At 32.9% G+C, this 21,308-nt stretch overlaps 1 protein-coding gene across 1 annotated transcript; it reads right to left on the bottom strand.

Moving 5' to 3' along the window:
• Nucleotides 1-7,964: 7,964 nt before the first annotated feature.
• LOC132731507 (myosin-11-like) lies at nucleotides 7,965-20,845 on the bottom strand. Its single transcript, XM_060717700.1, has 14 exons — nucleotides 18,461-20,845; nucleotides 16,968-17,418; nucleotides 16,605-16,800; nucleotides 16,100-16,168; nucleotides 15,549-15,731; nucleotides 14,792-15,047; nucleotides 14,296-14,428; nucleotides 13,264-13,675; nucleotides 11,794-11,910; nucleotides 11,374-11,428; nucleotides 10,949-11,145; nucleotides 10,273-10,381; nucleotides 9,799-10,044; nucleotides 7,965-9,024 (listed from the first exon to the last, which is right to left on the bottom strand). Exons 1-14 carry the CDS (start codon nucleotides 20,712-20,714, stop codon nucleotides 8,996-8,998), a joined length of 4,707 nt encoding a protein of 1,568 aa, XP_060573683.1. The 5' UTR covers nucleotides 20,715-20,845; the 3' UTR covers nucleotides 7,965-8,995.
• Between the last annotated feature and the right edge of the window lie 463 nt (nucleotides 20,846-21,308).

Below are 21,308 nucleotides of genomic sequence, written 5' to 3' on the forward strand. Positions count from 1 at the left end.
AAATCCTTCCTGGTCAGCCCAAAAATCACTGATTTCCGTGTCAATGCCGTGCCAATTCCGCCCAGAATCCGTGCCAAAATTTCGTACGGGAAGGCACATGACGGGGCATGTTTTCCGCCATGTTTTGTCGGCTTACCATTATATATAGAATTGAAATATTATCTTCATGTAAAAACCTGGAAACCAGTGTGTAGGCTCCAGTGCGGTAAAATGTATTCGGAATATTTCTGTCAAAAGAAAAAAAATGAAAATGCATATACCTGTAACTTATACATGATTGAAGTAATAAAGCTCAACGGATAACGTTCTTGTTTTTGTTTTATATATCATGTCATTTAAAACAAGCACAGTAATCAATGATAAAACTTATCACATAAATATATTGTTTAACCATAGTAAAATTCCATGTTCCCTGTTAAAATTGTTTAAGAAAGGCACTCAAGCACTTAAATAGAAATTGTATAAAATAGTACAAATGTCTATCATTCACGATACCTTAATTTAACTTGTCCACTCAATTGTTTGTAACTGGCTTTTATTATGAAGAGATATCCAGATGATAATAATAAAGCCCTGTCAGATTGCAAGGATATACAGGACCAGGTTAAGGTGAAGGTCATTTAAGACGACAATATTCAAAATGTTACAGGGTACGTTTATGGATTGTATATGCAAGCTAACTTCAATGATCCTACTATGTATGAGCAAGTAGTTTTTACAGCTAGCTTATTTGACATGGCGAAATAAGCCAAACTATTTGAACCGACTCTTTAACTAATAACAGTTTTGGCATGTGAGCTACGTGTTTTAAGAGATTTTCTATGAATAGACAAAAACTTCTATCTCTCTATATGTAACAAATAACAATGACCCTTTCCTACCAGCGTAGGGTAGTGGAGTAACAGTTAGGATATGGTTTTAATGACATTGTGAGCATCGCATACTGACGAAAGATTTAAGCACCAGAAAAGTAAATACATATTTTAGTGTTGAATAATCCTTAGTTTATTAAGTTAAGTATAACATATCAGCGTTTTGGATCAAAATAAAAAGCACAATGAAAAATAAGAATTCGAACATTCATAATTGCTGCTTCAATTTTTATCAGTGAATAAGAAATTTATTAAGAAAACTGTTTGACCTATCTGTATTAATACAATGTATTTATGTATTCGCACCGTTTGTCTTCGCCATATTCCCTAATATTAAACGTCAATTGAAGGGCGCGAGATTTGACATACTGAAAGACCTACAGACTGCCGTAAATGGTTTTATAAAGTCAACAACAAGTGATTGGTATGAAGACATTATCATTCATCAGTGGTTTCACGCCACCAAAGATGTGTTCTGCATTCGAAAACATATTTTGAAAAGCGTTGAATGTGATAAGACATCATAGCGACGTTAACTGCTCGGACGACGTCGCGACATGATGTAGTGCTGGTGGCGCTAGTGCGAACGTGAACTTCTTATAAGTTCTGTAACTATTTTATGGATTACTTTAATATTTTCAGATTGTATCCAGAAATGAATGGACTTTGTTATTATGTATTGCATGTAATCCTTGAATTATCAAATAAAAGATATGAACACAGTCTCATTTTATATTGAACAAGCCTCGTAATTGTTAAGTGAATCACTGAGGGTTTACAAACAAGCATGTACGACAGACAGTTCATTCGTACAAACAAGCTTTTTTTAAGATGTACAAATGGCATACATGTACAAATCTTTACACATTACTAAATATCTAAGGAGCAGGCTAATAAATAGAAATTCACACGGCAAAATTGATGATATTTTAGACCGAGGCTGTTAATGGCTTATAGTTGTAAATACAAGGTACAGTCCACGTTCCTAATATGTATATGTATAGATAGTTAATGTAGCTGTAGTTAGACTGACCTTTTGCAATTACCGTATTGTCAGATGCCTCAGCATTTTAATTTTTTTTTAAACATTCTACAAATCTGAAACAACTAAGTTAAGTGAAGAGTGCGTGGGCTGTAAAATGATTGTTTTGTTAGCTTATGATATACTTTTTGTATTAACACAGTATTAACACAGTATCAATTGATACAATTGTTACGGATAGTGATGACTTTTGTATATAACATATTAGCCTTTAACTTCAGACTTTATTGACAATAATGTAAACAAGAAACATGGCAATGCCATGAAACCAGGTTTTCAATTATCACCATTGTAGATAAATATGTTGTATTTGAAATACAAATACAAGCAACAAACAATGTAACTATGTGCAATGTAAAACATGAATAATGTAGGAGGAATTGCCACTGAAGAAGTGTTCACTATAATATTATGTATAAGGAAAAAAACAAAGGGCCATAATTAGGTCAAAAACTATCCAATCACAAAACCCCAACAATATGTGCCAGGGTGCTTGATGACAAAGCTTCTGTGAAAGTTTGAACAAAATCCGTTGAGAAATGTAGGACGAGTTCAGCACAGAAGAATTTGTTCACTATAATTATATTGATAATTCTGTATAATGAAAAACAAGTTACAAAGTAGACATGAAATAATATATCATATCTTTTTTAAATTACCTCCAAAGATGATATGACCTTTGACTGCCAAATCAAGTTAAAATCATGTAAACAGGATTTTCAATGTTAATGTCACTGTGACCTTGACCTTGGAGCCAGCCATGCGGAACATGCGTTCTGCACGTCATCTTGATGTGGTAAACATTTGTCTGAAGTTTCATCAAAATTCTTCAAAGGGTTGAAGAGTTACAGAGCGGACAGGATTTTCAATGTTAATGTCACTGTGACCTTGACCTTGGAGCCAGCCATGCGGAACATGCGTTCTGCACGTCATCTTGATGTGGTAAACATTTGTCTGAAGTTTCATCAAAATTCTTCAAAGGGTTGAAGAGTTACAGAGCGGACAGGATTTTCAATGTTAATGTCACTGTGACCTTGACCTTGGAGCCAGCCATGCGGAACATGCGTTCTGCACGTCATCTTGATGTGGTAAACATTTGTCTGAAGTTTCATCAAAATTCTTCAAAGGGTTGAAGAGTTACAGAGCGGACAGGATTTTCAATGTTAATGTCACTGTGACCTTGACCTTGGAGCCAGCCATGCGGAACATGCGTTCTGCACGTCATCTTGATGTGGTAAACATTTGTCTGAAGTTTCATCAAAATTCTTCAAAGGGTTGAAGAGTTACAGAGCGGACACAATTTCGTTTGACGCCCGCCCGCCCATCCGCCCATCCACCCATCCGCCCATCCGCCCAGCCGCCCATCCGCCCATCCGCCCATCCGCCCGCCATACCCCAATCTAATAACCAGGATTTTCAAAATTGAAAACCTGGTTAATAAAGTAAATAAAGAAATGCTAAATTTAATGTATTGAGTTTTGACATGATGCTAACCTAATACATTACTTTTGAAAAAAAAAATAGTACCATGTCTGTTTTAAGTTAAAATCTCTCAGATCGGGGATCATGGGTTAGAATCCTACACGGATCGCAATAACGATTCCTCATATGACAACAGTACTGGTTTTCAAGACTAGAACATAATTAATATAAGTTGTTATGTACAGTTAAGTACTACTTTAACGATAAAGTTAAATATCTGAAATTAAACTGTTTTATAAATAAATGAAACGAATTTTATATGGGACCTACCACAGAAACCCACACAAAACTTACGAAAAGTAGCGATCATGTTTAGTTGGTTTTAGGAACGTCGCCAATGAAGTGGTCATCGTCGTTTCTTCATTTCTTTTTCAAAGTCGCCCACGTTTCTAGGCTGGTTAAGCTGTTCTTCTGAGTCCCTCTTAATCGTCATTTTCTACAATTAAGAAAAACATGATGTGTGGTACCCTGTCTTAATGTTATTTATATATTAAGATGCTAATTCATATGTCATTATATTCAGATATTTTTGACAAATTAACAAAACTTATTTCTATTTTATTAATTTACGATATTAAGTTGTCTTACAATTGAGCCAATTAACTTTAAAAAAGCCAAGTTTATATGCCCTGTAATGTAATATATACTTTTTGACGGTGATTTTAATGTTAACGATGACAGTTGTGAATAGTAAAAATTTAAGAGCTCAATAATTACTTATAATTATTTTGTCTTTTGTCTAATTTTAAAAGACTGAAAATATTGTTTTATGTGGAAAAAAACTTTAAAAAAAACTTTGAAAATTGTCTAGTTGATAAATCACGTCTACGGAACAAGGATGTACAAATACATTGGAAATAACACGCAAGAAATGAAAATATAATTCATTCCGAGGGTATTCAACTAAAATTTATTGCTAGAAGAAGATCAATTAATTTGAATTTTCTTCAAGAAAACTTTCCACCTTAAAAGGCAATATATGTTCACACCCAGATAAATTTAGATTCAGGTAAGTTAATACACATATTTATTCTTTAATTTCATAATTTTTAAATAAATTAAGTGACACATTTAATTTTGAAATTTAAGAAACAATTTTATGATTTTTATAAATACGAGTGATCATTTCTGTCACAGAACTAAACTAATTCTTCATCTTTAATTTGTTAAAAGTATACATGCATAATTTGTTGCTTCCTTTCAAGGATAAAAATGAATTAACTGTAACTATAAACTTTTGAATGTTATGTTTGAAATGTTATGTAAATTTTATTAAACAATCTTTTAAGCAGAATTTTAGCAAAGCTGTGTTACGTGAACGTTGCATTTCCTTCTCAATCATCGCTTTCATATGTTTCATAAACATGTATATTCTTCTAGTTGCAAAGTTGTTTCATAATTCCTTATACAATTAATAATCAAAATGTTTTAATAATACTGTAGTTTACTAATCAATAGTTGTATCAAAATTTTATAACTAAAAAATACCCCGCTAATCGAAACGTTGGGGTTGCCAATCAAAAATAATAAATTCTTCCAATTTCATCGCCATGTTTATGTTACTTTGCAATGGTCAAAAAGTACACGTCTTTGACTCTTTATTTTTTTAATTTCAGACATAATGTTTCGTTTATTCTTATTATTGACTTTGAAAATGACCCGGACTTTGGATCCTAAAGACGCTGCTTCCATCAAGGAACGTATACCTGAAGTCATAGACATGTTTTGTCCAGGTGTCAATGTGTGTCGTGAGAATCGCTCCACTAACTCTTCACTTACTAATCCTAATTTTAGACGCTTATTTTGGAAGTGTTGTACAGGTATATATTACTTAATTAAATATCAATTAGTAAAGAAGGATTTTCTATTTTCATTGTTTCTTCAGTAAATTAGATTGCTTTAAAGCGAGCATATGAACATCAACAAAAAATTAGTTAACGTCTTGAAGATTTGAAAAGTCTTTTAACAGAGCATATTGGTGTTTGAAATGTAGATCAAAATCATCCATTTGGCATTAGCCGATTTCTTCAGATTTTTTTTAAATTGGTTATTTTTTTCATAGAATGCCATTGTCACTCGAATTGTACAGAAGCCAATACGTGTTGTTTCCCACCAAAACAACCAAATATAAAAACAGAAGATATATTGAATACGTTGAAAATTGAGAGAGTGTTTATTTCCAACGACAGTTCAACAGAATAAAGTAGATGACATATATCATCAGTCGTTTTACATGGTCACTTCCGTTATCGAAAAAGTAAGTAATGGGTCAAGAATGGACAACAACGCTAAAATAAAATGCGGTGACAAAATCGTTGCTCCATGGGGAAGTATGTTTCCTGTGTTCTCTTCAATGAAGAAGGCAATATATAAGAATATAGTGTGTGCTGAAGCAGATGGGGTTACAGATGGTATAGCGTGGGATGCTGTTCTTGATTGTAATATAGAAAAGACCCATATTGATGCCAGTATTTCTGTTATAGACTTCGAGTCAGATATTTTTCCGCATGGTTGCTCAGTGAATTTCATCCCTCCTACTGAAACCAAAGACATCAAAGCATTAAAATGCTATGCTTCTCTCATACAGACGTGCTCCAACACTGAATTTCTTCCGCTAGATGGAACTGGACTTTCTACGATAGACATAATAAGGATGTGTGAAAGCGGCTTCATGTCGCCTTTGCGAGACAATAAACTGTATGCCAATGTATTCTGCTACATTTGTAATACCAACTTCTTACTAGATACATTGTATTGCAATGTTTCTTTACTGTACAACGATCGGGAGATTAGCGCAGATGGATTATTTGCTTTAATCGATAGTAAGTTTATCGATCCAAAAACGGGAAAATACTACATACAAGAAATCCACAATTGGTATGCGATTCATATGATGCAAGTAATTTTGTCTTTTATTCTTCTTCGTTTGATTTACTATGTGACCTTTAGAAATGAAACGGACATTACCATAATTTTACTACTTTGAATGCATCCTAATTTAAATTTCCAAATTTTACATTTGTGAGTAGAACTGATATAACTTCAGAATAAATACCTCATAATAATTATGTATTTTTCTTCCAGGGCAGCAGATGTCGACCAATGTTTTGTCCATCAGGACAGCTGAGGGACATAGATGGTAAATGCCAATTTCTAAATAAATTCTGGTACAATCAAACGTATGTTGTAAATATCAACTTAACCTTGGAAAGAAGCATCAGTATCTATGAAATAAATGATATCACAAATATGTTATCCGGTATGACATGGTCAATGAAGAAAAAGTGGAGAGTTGAAAGCATAGCATATGAAGTTACTGACGATACAAGAAATGCTACATCCTTTCTAGTTAAAGTGACTTATAAAGCTTCGAAGATTCGGCCTCAATATCTCATGCAATATGTAAAGTGGTTATTTAAACAAAAATGGGAGCTTAGTCTAAGCTACGAAACATTTGATTTGAAATCAAGTTTTTCAAATGTTTTGTACGTATATGATCGTCATTTAAGTCTTTTAGCCTTTGGAAATGCTTCAAAGCAGATCCGGTCACCTATTTTTCATGTTCTACATCGAATTAGAATGTATTTTGAAAATATACATTTCATCACAAAGCTAAACTTGTGCCAGCAGGTTGAAATAATCAGTTCAGAGTTTATTGTGAATGATAAAGAAACATTTCTTATCATTATAAAGACACGGAAAGTTTTGTCCGAAGGTGAATTCCTCCTTCATAAGAGGGAATATAGAAGCGGTAAGAACGCTAGAATTTGTTTCCAAGATTCGGGACTGTTTGAGATGAAAAATGGTTTTTGGCAAATTACTTCACTTTCATTTATTGTATTCGTCGAAATTGCGAGTGTATATTGGACAACGTATTTGTTTAGAAAATAAGTGTTTTATAATCTATATGTGTTTAAAGGAATGTTGAACGAATAACGTTCATTATGGGGTTTATATATATACTTTGTCATTTGAAACAAACAAAAGGGTTAAACAAATTAAAAAAAAACAAACATTTTTGTTGAATTAATGTATTTTTAGACCGCAGTAAAATAACTTGCTCGAGGGGCTATAATTTTAACAGAAAGACAGTCTTTACTATAAACATTGCATCAAACCACGCTAGATACTAGTTCACTTTCATTTCTTGGAACTGGCTTTTGTCAATTTAAGCTTATCCAGATGAAAATTTTTATAGCCCACTCAGGATGTGCAGGCTGTCCTGGCTCTATACTAATACGATTAAGTTTAAAGGTCAATAAAAAGTATTACAGGCCTGTTTTAATTGTGTCTGTTTATGGACGATTGTGGTAAAGGCAACTGCCGTCCACGCTCCCATTATGTTTTGCAAATTGTCTTTGTAGCGGTACGTGTTTTACAATGTCTTAATTAATGGCCTCAGAAGTAGATATGACAATTTGTTAAAATGTCAAGTTATTGAAATATAAAATATCGTAAGTTAAAATCTTTAATAAGTGATCCCCTGATATTTCAAAGACAGTTTACAAATAACAAAAAATGTATATAGTATATTATATCTATACATGTATTAATCTGATAGCAATGTACATATGGAAGTTCCTTTGAAACGCAAACTACCTTAAAGATAAATAAATGACACACATATCCAAATCTTTGTCAAAATAACATGATGATTTTACCCTTACTCCACTCCTACCTTTACCTGTTGAATAACGCAATGGACTTTCCTAGCTTTGAATTAGAAAAGTTCAATTATAAAGTAAGAGATTTCAGAATTAAAATACATAGAGGATATTCAAGTTTTTTTCTATGAATACTGGATTTATTTTATGTAGTATGAAAATATGTATTTCACTAGCTGTATTTCTAGAGAAAACTTGCTTGAATTTTCTGTTTATTATAATTATTTTTTTCTTTCTGGCTACAATTTAAAAGACTTCCCCTTAATTCTTTTGTATTCACTGATTTTAAAAGAAAATAGTCCGTCAGGACACCAGTGAAAATACAGAAAATGTGTTTCACTGCAAGTGAAAATAAATTTTTACAGTGAAAATACGAAAAATGAAAATAGTCATTTTATTGCATCAATATTTCTCAATATTTCATTTATAAGTATACAATAAGTAAGCTACAAATAGTAAAAGCCTGTGGAGACTGTCCAGAATGTACAGCTACTCTGGGTCTTCACTGGCAGTAAAGGCTAGTATTTCACGATAAAATATGATACTACGATAAAACGGAAACAAAAAATCAACAATAATTGTCACACTATCACAGCACTTTTCAAATAATAACTTTTACAAACGTCAACAAATTTGATAACAAATGCATCCTACACAACACTTATATACGTGCAGTTATCTTCGCATTATTAAGAAATATCAAAATAAATCAAAACAAAATAACACAAACACAAACACATCAAAACCACAGAACAAAAAGATAACAAAATTAAAAAATAAATTAATAAATAATAATTGAAAAAATAATAAAAAAGATACTTTGTGTATTGCATGAAGAATTCACGTGATTAATGTTTCCTTGATTTTTGATCATACAAAAGAGTCTTCTTGTTTTGCATAGAACGTTTTTGAAACATTCCGGCTCTTTCTCTCAGTTATGTTGCAACCATCGTTTCAAGATCACCTTAAAATAAAAAGAAATATGCCTTTACATATTCTATTGTGTATTTTTATGTATTATTGATTTCATTATATTGATTGCACTTTAATATACATGTTGAGTGAATTTTTTTTTGTATAAAACTATAATGATGTACTATGTACAAATCAAAAATAAAAAGTTTGTTCTTTCCTATTATTTTTGTTTAATTTTCTTTACAAGATACATTACATTAGCCGGCTCCCGATTTTTACAAATATTTACCTCCCTTTGCCAAAAGTGACAGTCATTTGGGGGTCAATAATCTGTATAATATGATTGACAAAATATGAAAAGAATCAATATAAACAGATAATTACTAATGAAGAAGTGTGATATTTGGCAAATATTTCAAGAATAAAATGCCAGAATAAGTCAATACATTTCGTTTATTATCTTGAAAATTTCTAGTTTTACAGCAAACAAAGATTTCTTTCATCATTTGAATTAACTTTATATTTGTTGAGTTTTCTCTATTTTAATATGTATGATTTTTGAAATAAATAGGTGAGGGGAGTTAACCCAGTGGTAAATGTTTCTGCCTCGTAAATCAGTGATCATGAGTTCGAATCCTACAAGGATCAAAACAACGACTCCTCATTGTATACCAGAACCGGTTAGTTCTAGGAATCGGACTAGAAAATGATTGAAAAAAACTTGGATAAACTTCATTATGGACCTAAGTAATGAAAGCTACTTTGTAATTATTATAATAATCAGCAAATTATGGGAGTAACTACAAACACCTTAAAGACTTACGGGACAAGCGTTCCTGTTTAGCTGATTTTAGGAATGTCGCCAACGTTGTTACCGTGGCCGTTTCCCCTTCAGCGTCCTTCCACGTTTCTAGGCTTGTGTAACACTTTTCCTGACCCGAACCACCTGACTCGTCAATTTCTTTTATCTTTTCCTCCGATACGCCAAGATCTTTTGCAAAATTCTTCCAATGGTTGAAGACAGCTGTTGTTTTGGCAACTTTAACGAACGCTTGGCGAAGATGCGACACTTCAGAAATCATAGAAGATTATTATATGAATATTTGACTTACTAAATGTTTGAATGTTCTTGTCCTTACCTTATGATTACATTGATTACATCAATTAATAAAACTTTGCATTGTTAGTTTATGAAATCCATAATATACAAAAAATGATACTAACGAATACGCAGAGAGATGTGACAATTCAAAAACATGAAAGCAACTTAAAAGAACGTAAACACGATGTGTTTTACCTCTAGCACTCATGAACCTCTGTTGTTTGTATTGTTGACCCTTCTGACGCACCTCCTCTGCTACATCGGCCCTTCCACATGCATTAAGAGCATTGCATAATATTTGTACCTGGTAATAGTAATGCAATCTGTTACTTAATTACTTTGTATGCGCTGTTTTTGCTTTCTTTTTTGTATACTTCAACTATGATCGATAAATAAGATTTTGTTCAAATGTTTTTTCCTCTTTTTTAATTTTTTTTCAGCCAAACAAATATGGTTATGGTCAAATGTCAGTTTTTGAACTTAGCTTGTGGCCTGTTCAGCCCTTTCGTGTATTATTTCTGAACAAACGGGCACAGGATAAAACCACAGACCCTCCGAATCCCTTGCAGGTTTCGCACTATTAGCGATCAGGGACAGATAATCATGGATTTGAACCATTCGATCACGAAAGCCCGTATACGTTATATGTATAACATAAATACGAATAATCCCATAAATGTAACGAAAGACCATTTAGACAGCTAGAACTACATTCTGTCTTCGTCTGGTCCTTTACCCCCTTTATTTTATTTATTTTTATACTTAAAAAGGGGCTTAGGTGAGTTATTATTGTTATACTAAAAATGGGCTTAGATGAGGTGTAGTAGTTCTAAAGAAACGTGTGAGCATTGCAAATTCTATTACTACTGACCTTATCCACTGACTTTGGAACTCGCTTTGCCCACGTGATCAACATATCAAATCTGGTCTCTGCAGTGTTTTTGTTTAGATGGTTCCGCAGAATGGCCTGTATCCGCATAGGTTTTAGATTAAGTTGCGCGGCAACCTCTTTCCATTCTTTCCCTATCATCCCCGCTATTAACCTCAGTACGCCATTTGTTAAAGGTCCTGTCAAACGATAAAATACAAACATTAACAAATATATGTATAATTCATTTACGAATTTACTTTTGAATTTGCAAAGAGAAATCAAATTTTTTATTCAATTTCAATGTCTCTGCGAAACTGTTCAGAAAATAAAAAAGCGATATGTTAAAGTGTTTAATAATAACATGTAGCATTTGCTGTATGTTTGCCTCAATCTTTTTACTTTCAACATGCATAAGACTTATTTACCTTCTTTTAAATGCAATGGTGCTGTTGTCAATGGCTTCGGAGGCTCTGCCTCCGGCTGTAATTAAGAATTATATAATTTATTCATTTAGAATCATACCATACGCTCATAAAATAGTAATAAATACTTCAGTAAGTGAGTGAAGATTATTCTACCAGCTAAGCTTGTTTATTCCAATGAAATATTGTACATCGTATGTACATCCATGTACAATTTATTCGACGAAACATAGAGTTTATTGTTTATATCGTATATCATTTATAAAATATACTTAATTTACATTGTATATATACTAAAATGCAAAAGTAACTTTTCGTGTGTTTTTGGCATAATTCGTAAAAAACGTTATTATATCCTCTTCACGATATGCTCAAAAATCGTTTCATGATCCATACAATCATAACAGAGAATAAGAAGCAAACCTTTGGTAGTTCTACCAGAAGTTCTGCCAGAAGCACTTCCGCTTCAATCATTTCCGGTTGTACATTTTTCGGTGCCCCTTCTAGCTGTGGACTTGGTACTAGGGCTTTGGTGAATATCTTTTAAAAAAGAAGTGAACGATATATGTTATTAAATATCTATTGCAAATCTTTTTTTAATGCAAACGTATGATTGACACGATATTTGGTAGAGATATTTTATTTCTTTCATGGAAGTCATCTTAGCATGTTTATGTTAAGCACTACAAAAAAGTGAGCAGTGGTCTTGAAGATAAGGTATATCACTTCTCAATCGGGGTACGACAATGGGCTTGAGTCATTCAAGGGTCTCACAACAATAGCCCAGTGCTGATTAGTCAGTCCAACAGTAAGTGATAAACATGATATATGATGCACAATAACGATTCATAATAATTTAAATAATTTAACAAATTGTACTCAAATGTACCATTGATTTATAAACTAAAATTGATAGAAATATTTCTATGATATCATCGAGACATTGAAATAAATTAGTCAGATATACATATAAGACATATTTCAAATACTGAAAATGCGTGAAATACAGAATTAGTTTTTGACTTTTTGTAATGTAAAATTATACATTACTATATAACGTAACCTATAAATAAGTACATGTATTTTAGTTAAATAATTGGACATTATCTCATTTCGAAGCGATATTTTTGTTTTGTGCTCTTGAAAATATTAAAGAACGAAGTAACTCTTATAATTGTGATATATCCCTTTCCATTGATTAATCTTCTATTTATATCTATATATCTTTGTACATTATACAATGAAATATTTGAGCCGCGTCACGACAAAACCAACATAATGGGTTTGCGACCAGCATGGATCCAGACCAGCCTGCGCATCCGCGCAGTCTGATCAGGATCCATGCTGTTCGCTTACCAACTCTATTACAAGTAGAGAAACTGATAGCGAACAGCATGTATCCTGATCAGACTGCGCGGATGCGCAGGCTGGTCTGGATCCATGCTGGTCGCAAACCCATTATGTTGGTTTTGTCATGACACGGCTCATTTCATAAAATTGCGCCAAGAAGACACTTTGATATTTATGGTTCCCGCTATTAGCTTCATGAACTTAGATTGAAAACAAGATTCAAGTAAGAATTAACATGTTGTATGGGAGTAATGTCTGATTTTGCAGGATACATCACCATATTTCTACTCCGTAACTAACGCGGTAAAAGCTAGTTTTGCATAAATGTATGTTGACAACTTTTTGGCAATTTACGTCGATTGTAAGTGCCGTTTGTAGTGTGTAAATAACTTTTATTTGTTCACTTCACAATATTATACTTTTAAATAAATTTACCAAATTTTCATGAAAATTAGCATGCATCCTGGGCATGCTGCTTTAAAGGATATCAGTTTTAAAGGATACCGTAGTGTGAAATATGATGCTTTAAATCTGTTTTCTCACCTGTACAAATCCTCTATAACAAGGCAACGATTTCTGTGCAAATTCCTCCTTTTCGTTGATTTTGAATTCCCTTGTAGCTCTTATATTTGTATTGTATATAAAACTTAGTGACGGATTTTTGCTTACACATTCCACATTTCCCCTAAATTTCACGAACAATTGTTGACCCTCTTTCAGTAAAATGTCAGGACTAGGGTTAGGTCCTTCAGTGAATGCATTATCTTCCATGTATTTCAATGTTCTGTCGGCTCTTTTAGATATTGCGCAAGAGACCATGACGTCAGCTACGTCATCATTACGTTGACGTACAATCAGTTTCACATTTCTCTGTGTTGCCATACTCTCGAGCAATGTTGCCATCTTCTCGACAGCTGCGTCTCTCTTTCCTGCTTTAGTTCGTAGAAGGAGCATTCTGAAAGTTATATGGAAAGTTGATGTTCATGCTTCAAAAAGAATTTATAATAAAACGCGCCATTGAAACGCAGTATATTGGTCATTCGGAACAATAAGACTTTGCCTAATCCCCGTCTTTCATAGATAATCTTATATGAAACAACAAAAGTGACAAGGATATTGTATTTGTCATAAACAAAGTTCAACTACATGTTTCTTTAAAATATGACTGTCTTAAGGACAAGAGAAGTACACTCCAAGCATTGTAAGATTCTATTGGAAATATTCAGGTAAAGTAGTTTTTTTATTTTTACCAAACAGGCAGTAATGTTGTAAATGCATGGAACAGAAACCACATACACCAAGGTGGAGGCACACATATGGAGTTAAAATCAAGACCCGTGATCAACCAAAGTGCACCGAATGATATCCTCGTTCACCAAAGTACATGTTATTAAAATCTGATTGAGCTTATATTAATAACGTCAAAACTATTTCAGTAAACACAGCTTAAAAAAACAACATGTAATTAGTTAACTACAATGACATGGTAATAATTGTAAAAAATAAGCCACAAACTTTCTGTTTTAAAACATTTATTAACGTCGGGTAGGAAAGACTTTAAAGACTATGTTTAACCTTTCATATGATGTTGGTATATCAAATACAACTGTGTCCTTTAATTTTGGCTGAACTAGATTTATCTTTGAGTTCACAGTCCATCCCAATTTTTCATCTCGATGAAGAAAAAATATTTGTTCTTGTGCATCCTCTGAAATATGTAAAATTTGGGAAATTTCTTAAAGCCATATTATGAACAAATATTTTCATTATGCAGAAAAGACAAATGTGTTGTAATAATTTATTTAGAACATTATCGCCTAAATAAATAAGGTTAATGTGAAATAAATTGTGATAATGGTAGAATAATGTTAACAAAGTGTAATTTTGACTTTCATTCTTGAAGTTCTTTTATTTGCCTTTGATAAAAAACTACATGGTTTACAAATTATTGGTTTTTATACAATTAATACCAAACAAAAGAAAAACGAGTACAAATTGATAAAAAGGTGATGCAGAGATATCAAGAATATGCATATTTCATTTAATACAGCAAATAAATTCAACACCGAACCTTCGTTTGTTGTTGTCGGTCGCGCAGTGGACGGCCTGATGTCCTGTGTCGGTTTGGTTTCTCGCGTTATACCGGTTGCTGGCCTTTTCTGACGAGTTTGAGTCTGAGGTAGAGGCAGGGTCACCGTCAAAGGCTTCTCAAAATTTTTGACGGGTATAGAGAACTTTACAAAAGGACTGGCTGTCAAGAAGTCCTCACATTCCTTAGGAAATCTTGTCTTCAGATCGTGTATAACACTTGAATCATAGGTCTGTACCTAAAACATAGAGAAATTGAATAACAATTATAATAATAAACAACAAGAGTGTGTACTTTTGATCTTTTATTTAAACTTTTTTGTCTAAACAATACTTCCTAACATTGCCGGTAATTTCCATATATCATCACAAAGGAAAATAAGTGTTCGTTGCGACAATGCATCCGTCCTTCTAATTCTCTCCCTGTATAGAACGTGAGGGCACCGGTACATACATATTTTTCCATGATGATTTTACTGCGCATGTAGAATTAGAATCCATTTTGCACGGAAATAAAGCACATTCAAAAGTCCAGCATGAATAAATAAAACCAAACAGTGGCATTTTAAACTTTAATATACTAGTAACTCTCCTCCGCACCGGTCGAATGTTTCACTATCGTTCACTTCCTTGTGAAGTATCAGGAGTGTATACCTTGCTGCGACGGGGGCCTAACTACTAGTATATGATGTTTTTTCTTTATTTATTTTTTATTGTGTGATATTTGTTTTAAATCTTACCTCTAAAACTGCGTTCATGTTCTGTTTAAATGTACCAGGTTTACAGGATAACGAAATTCTAAAATCAGAGCTACACAGAAGCTTGCAACCTTTCTTCAGAAATTGTAACATATCCTTCTTCGGTCGTAATACAACCACGAAAGCTCCAAATTTAACACACCGGCCTTCTACAAATTTCAACTCCTATAGCAAAAAGAAAAAAATGTAAAATTGAGCTTTGAATGACTGTGAAAAAGATGGTCTCCCTTCAGATTAAATCAACAGCAGCAGATTCGGTATGTTTCTTTCCTAATTTAATGATATTCCGAAGTCTGTATTGTGTATATTAAAAATAATGAGTAAAGACCAATACAACACACAATCAGTACAATATCATCAGCTCAATGTACAACATTTAATTACATATTAATATATGTTATAATGTGGCATATCTAGTGTTGCAGATGAAAAGAAATGTTCACAAAGAGAAAGAATTCAGTACCCGGAAATCTTCAAACTGTACGTCTGCTGACGGAAGTTCCCGCCATGCACCATTAGACATCCTTTGTCACCACAGTTTCTTTCCCCGTCGGAACTCTGCCGATACAAACAGGAAGAGCATCGGACAATGGTTCCTCGAACTGAAAATATGTGGGATGTTAAACAGGTTTTAGTAATTGAAATAATTTATATTAAAACAGCAACAACACCAAATTAAATGTATTGGGCTTGAATGTTTTTGTTTTGCATTTGTTATTTTGAATCGTAACCATTTCTCGATTCAAAAACATCACAAGTTTATAGACAAGGCTAAACTACATGTTTCCAGTTGCAAACGATTCGACAATTTTCGTGTCGTCAAAGTACGATTTTCTAGCTAAATCTACGACGTTTGTAAAAAAACAAGTTTTAAAAAAGAACCTACAAATTTTAAAGGGTACTAATTATATAATTATAGGTACACTGCAAGCCTTATATCAACAATATATAACCACAGACAACATTCTTTATTTCAATCCAAGTTTGACTGTGCATTCAATATTTATTCTAGTCAGCATTTTTGATAGAACTACTTACATTTAAATATCTGTCCTCTTCCGTTTGAGTAACTCTGATAATATTGCTGACAAGTTCTTCGGTAGATCCAAGCGTTAATATACCTTCTGATTGGTCAACATATGAACACGTGACATCCGTTTTACGCATGCTCCCTTCAATTGCCCGGATTACACAGCCAACAGCAGGTTTAAAATCAACTCCTTTAGTTTCGAATCTGAAATGGATACGAGCAATAACGTTAACTATATTACACTTTGCGCATGCATCTATAAATAATATAGAAATTATTCATATAACTTAAATGTTAAGTCAACATTAGTTATAAATTGTTTTATAAGATGATTATTTTGATGATTTCCAAGTTCTTAACTATCTACTTACGTAAATCTTGGCCAGTTTTTAGGGTTTTTCCTTTCTTGTTCTTTCCTTGCCTTTTCTTCCGTAAACCTCTTACGCTCATCTTCTATCGAAGTGCCTTTGGCAGCAGCCTCCTGGTGAATTTTCATTTCTTCCATTGCCTTCTTTTTCTCATCTTCCGCTGCCTTAATTCTTGCACGTTCTTCTGCACGTGCTTTTGCCGCTTCCTCAGCGCGTCTTCTTTCTTCTGCAGCTACTCTAGCTTCTTCTGCTGCAATTAACGCGACACGCGCTTGTATTTCCGCTTTTTGCGCAATTGCTTGAGCATCAGTCGTTTGCACCTCCATTTCTGCTATAAGTTTATGAGCCTCGGAAACACCGACAGTTGCTTTTGAAACAATCTGGCGGGCTTCTGCCGCATTTGCCATTGCTGCTTTCTCCGCTGCATATATCTCTTCTTCTAATTTTTCTTTTTCTGTATAAAAAATAAAACTCTTTTTCAAAATATAAAAAGAAAGTACATTTATTTAAATACCCCCTTCGTATCGAAGATACAGTTAAGAATTCAATATTTTTTCTAGAGATCGACAAATAATTACGTTATGAAATGATGGCATTTTAAGAATAACTAGACGTATTAACTTTCCTTAGATAATATTTTTGAAGAAACTACATATAGTATATAAGAGGCTCTGAATGAATCGGAACTAGTTTTTACATGGCTGGCAAATACTGTACCTTGACATGAATAAAGCATACGCGCTAAGTGTCTCCAATTTTAAAAACACGGATACAATTGTTAAATATAAGTATGTAAGAAATTACAACTTCATTGAGATATATATTTTTTCAAGGTTTAAGTTATTTTAAAATGTTCATTAGTTTAGCGTTTCTAAAGGCAAAATTAAATCTTTAATACATATTTCCTCTGTAAATATGAATTAACACAAACAAAAATCCCAACCGGTATAATTTAAATGATGATTATAATGTTGAATTAGGCCAATAAAATACGCGTCAATATCATTATGTCGTGGCTTTCGCATAAATCATTAGGTATTGGTATAAAATTAAAAAGAAAAGTATGAAAAGACTTTGTATCAATTAGTTTATGTTATTCTAAATAACACGACAAATCTATTGGCGTTCAAAGTTATCAATGTTGACTTAAGATTCTCTAAATTCTTTTTTACTCATTAGATAATTGGATATGTAATTAGGCAGATAATTTAAGATATAGTTATATTTAAAGTATGTAAATGGTAGGATAATTAAAGAAAATGGACGTTTAACTACGCTTGGTTTCATAACAAGTTTCCCCAAGTGACACGTATTTAGGACCACAAGACAATGTTTCCTGTCAAATAGCGACATTGTCCCTAGAAAAATTGACTAACAAATATCAATCTATTTGATTACTTAAGCAAAAAAAATTAAAAGAATAAACAAACTTAATTTCAAGCAAATGCAACCTTTATAACTGTGTATATCTTTGTTAAAAATGTAACGAATCATACCTTTCTCTTTCTCAATTGGTACATCCACCCAGGTCTTGAGATCTTCTTGTTGAAACTTCCGATTAATTTGAGACCTCACTTCATCTGTTACAAGGCGTAACTCTTTCAGATGCTGGTTTAAATTAGTAGACATAGAATTGCAGATTTTAAATGCATCGGTAATTGATATAAAATCGCCTCTAAACTTTCCTAAATCATTCGTAAAGTCTTTCAACGCCTGCAATTTCAACAAGTCAGAATAATATTTCATTACATCCTTCATACTGTTAAGCAATGTCGTAACAGTTTCTTCTAACTTGGGCAAAGACTCCACAGTTCCATCAATTTGCACATTTCGTTTAAGCATTTGCTCTAAAGGACTTTCTTGTTGAGGCGTTGGAACATGCTCTTGTGATTTAGGTTTCTCCTCGGTTTTCGAAGTTTCTGTATTTTCTTTTTCAATATCTTTGTCTTTGATATTCTCACTTTCATTGCATTTTGGATCGGTCTCATTTCTTGTATTTTCATCTTTTGAATCAGCCTGTGTTTCAGTTTTATTTAATTCTGTATTAGCTTCTACTTTTGTACCATCACTTTCATTACCGTCTTCCTTTTGAACATTTGACTCATTCTTCTGATCATTTTCCATATCAACTTTTTCAGACATTTTATTCTCTTTTGAAAGTTGCTCCTCTTTTGATGTTTCCTGGTTTGTGACTTCCTTTTCTTTCGAGTCAGACTTGTTTTTATCGTTAGCGTCTGTGTCAAAGCCGAAATCTTCAAATGGGTCAGATTGGTCTACTGTATCATCATTTAGAGATGATGGTGGTCTATCTGGAACAGTTGTTATCGCTACTTTTGGAATACCGTCTTCGTCTATCACAACCTCAGTCAATTCTTTTTCTTCGTTGTTTTCGTTTACAGCAGTCACGAATTTCTCGTCTGACTTATCGTTATCACTGTTTGTGTTATAATCAATTTCCTTATGCGATTCAGTTTCATTGACGCTTGATTTTACTTCAGATCCTTCTTCTGATTTAATTCCACTAGTATTTGATTCACAAACAGTATTTTCTTCTGTCACATTATCTGATATAACTGTATTTTTGCTTACCTGTTCACTTTCAGCAGGTGTATTGTCCTCTTTTTTGCTAGTAACTTCACTGGTTTCTGTCTTTTCTGTTTCGTTTTTGAAATCACTTATTTCCTCAACACTTTCAGTATCTTTAGGTTTATTCTCCTTTTCTTGTTTAACTGTCTCAGTATTTATTAAGTCTTTCCCTTCCGTGCTTGGTTCTTCTATGGTTTCCTCAAAATCATCCTCATAATTTTCAGCTTCAGATTTGTCAGTTTGATTATTGTCTTGAGTTTCTTCTGTCACTTTATTTTCTGTGTCGATTTCTGCTTTTTCGTTTGTTTCTACATAAGGTGCATTATTTGTTTCAGCCTCGTCAACTCTATCAACTATATCAGCATGTTCTTCTGATAATTTATTTGTATCCTTTTCTTCCTCTTTCACAATATCGTCATTGCTTTTCGAATCAGACTTTGTTTCAGTAACAGTTTGGTTTACGTCAGATTCAGTTTCCAAAGCATTCTGGGCTTCATGTGCACCAGTGACATTATTTAAAGGTATGTTTGTATTGGGACTTTCTTCTGAATTTTTATCGATGTCTTCTTGTTTTTCAGATTTTGATAAATAAGCACCACTATCTACACAGAAGCTTGTCCGTTTTATTTCATGTTTATTCACGTCGGTTGCATCATCATCTGTGCCGTCAACAATTCCTTCCGATGCAATCCCACTAGAATCTGTTATGTTTTCGTCAAGTTTTTCGATTTCTGGGTTTGTTTGATCGTCTTGTGACTGAGAACGAGAAATTTGTCCACTGTTTGAATCACTTTGAGCATCAGATTTTACTGTCGGTAAGGCTTTTTCCGTCGAGTCTTTTACTTCCGTCTCACAGTTAGTTTCATTCGTATTATTTGAATTAGCCGACTCTTCAATATCTAAAGCCGGGTTTTCATTAACTGATCCGCTATCATCGGGTTTGTTTACACTCGTTAAATCCCCAGATATTAAATTAGAATTCTGAATTTCAGCCAATGACTCTTCGTTTATTTTATGATCAGTTTTAATTTGAGACTGATCGATTTCTTCGTTCTCTTGTATTAATTTTGACTCCGTATTTTGTTGCGTGTTTTGATCGCTACCGGCTGGAGTGATTTCCGCTTCACTATTGAATGTCCCGTTGTTAAGCTCTTCTTTTGACATTTTTATTTGAAAGTTATGAATTCAAAAGATTATACTTATTGGTAGATAACCATTGTAGATAGTCATACGTTTAAAGTAAATTTTATTGCTTTTCTAAAAATATACAATTGTTAAAAGTAAGTGCACTGTAATTCACTTTCAATGTATCGATTGAATAAGTTATATACGGAGAGTTTTAACATTAATCTTAATGTGGTCGCAGTAACAAAAGGTTACAGGATTTAACTCGAGGCCCAATTTTATAAAAGGCAAATAAAATGTCCGAACGATGTCTTTAAATTTCGTAAGTGCTTAAATATTTTATCCCGCACGGACTATAAATCAAATAAATGGAATAACGTTTTATTTGCTCAAATAACTTCAAAATTTATATTAATTTGTATTAAAAATCTTTTTTATTTGAAGGAAAATATCGTTATATTTTCTTTATCCATAATTTTAAATCATGGAAAGATGTATAAATGAGTTAGTATGAAATGTGTAATATATTCTAAAGTAAATAAATTTATTACAAATGATAAATGATATATGTACACTCATTTATTTTGTTGTACCGTCAAATTATATATGAGCCGTGTCACGACAAAACCAACA

The sequence above is a fragment of the Ruditapes philippinarum genome, unplaced genomic scaffold, assembly GCF_026571515.1.
Source record: "Ruditapes philippinarum isolate M1 unplaced genomic scaffold, ASM2657151v2 ctg5138_1_1_1_1, whole genome shotgun sequence".
NCBI classification, from domain to species: domain Eukaryota; kingdom Metazoa; phylum Mollusca; class Bivalvia; order Venerida; family Veneridae; genus Ruditapes; species Ruditapes philippinarum.

What these genes read in the sequence shown, in the direction of transcription:
- LOC132731507 (XM_060717700.1), bottom strand. Translation starts at nt 20,714, where the DNA reads ATGTCAAAAGAAGAGCTTAACAACGGGACATTCAATAGTGAAGCGGAA. An exon ending in AAGAGGACAGATATTTAAAT is followed by an intron (nt 16,169 to 16,604) that starts GTAAGTAGTTCT and finishes ACATATTTTCAG; the next exon opens with TTCGAGGAACCATTGTCCGA. An exon ending in ATACCAACATCATATGAAAG is followed by an intron (nt 13,676 to 14,295) that starts GTTAAACATAGT and finishes TATAACTTTCAG; the next exon opens with AATGCTCCTTCTACGAACTA.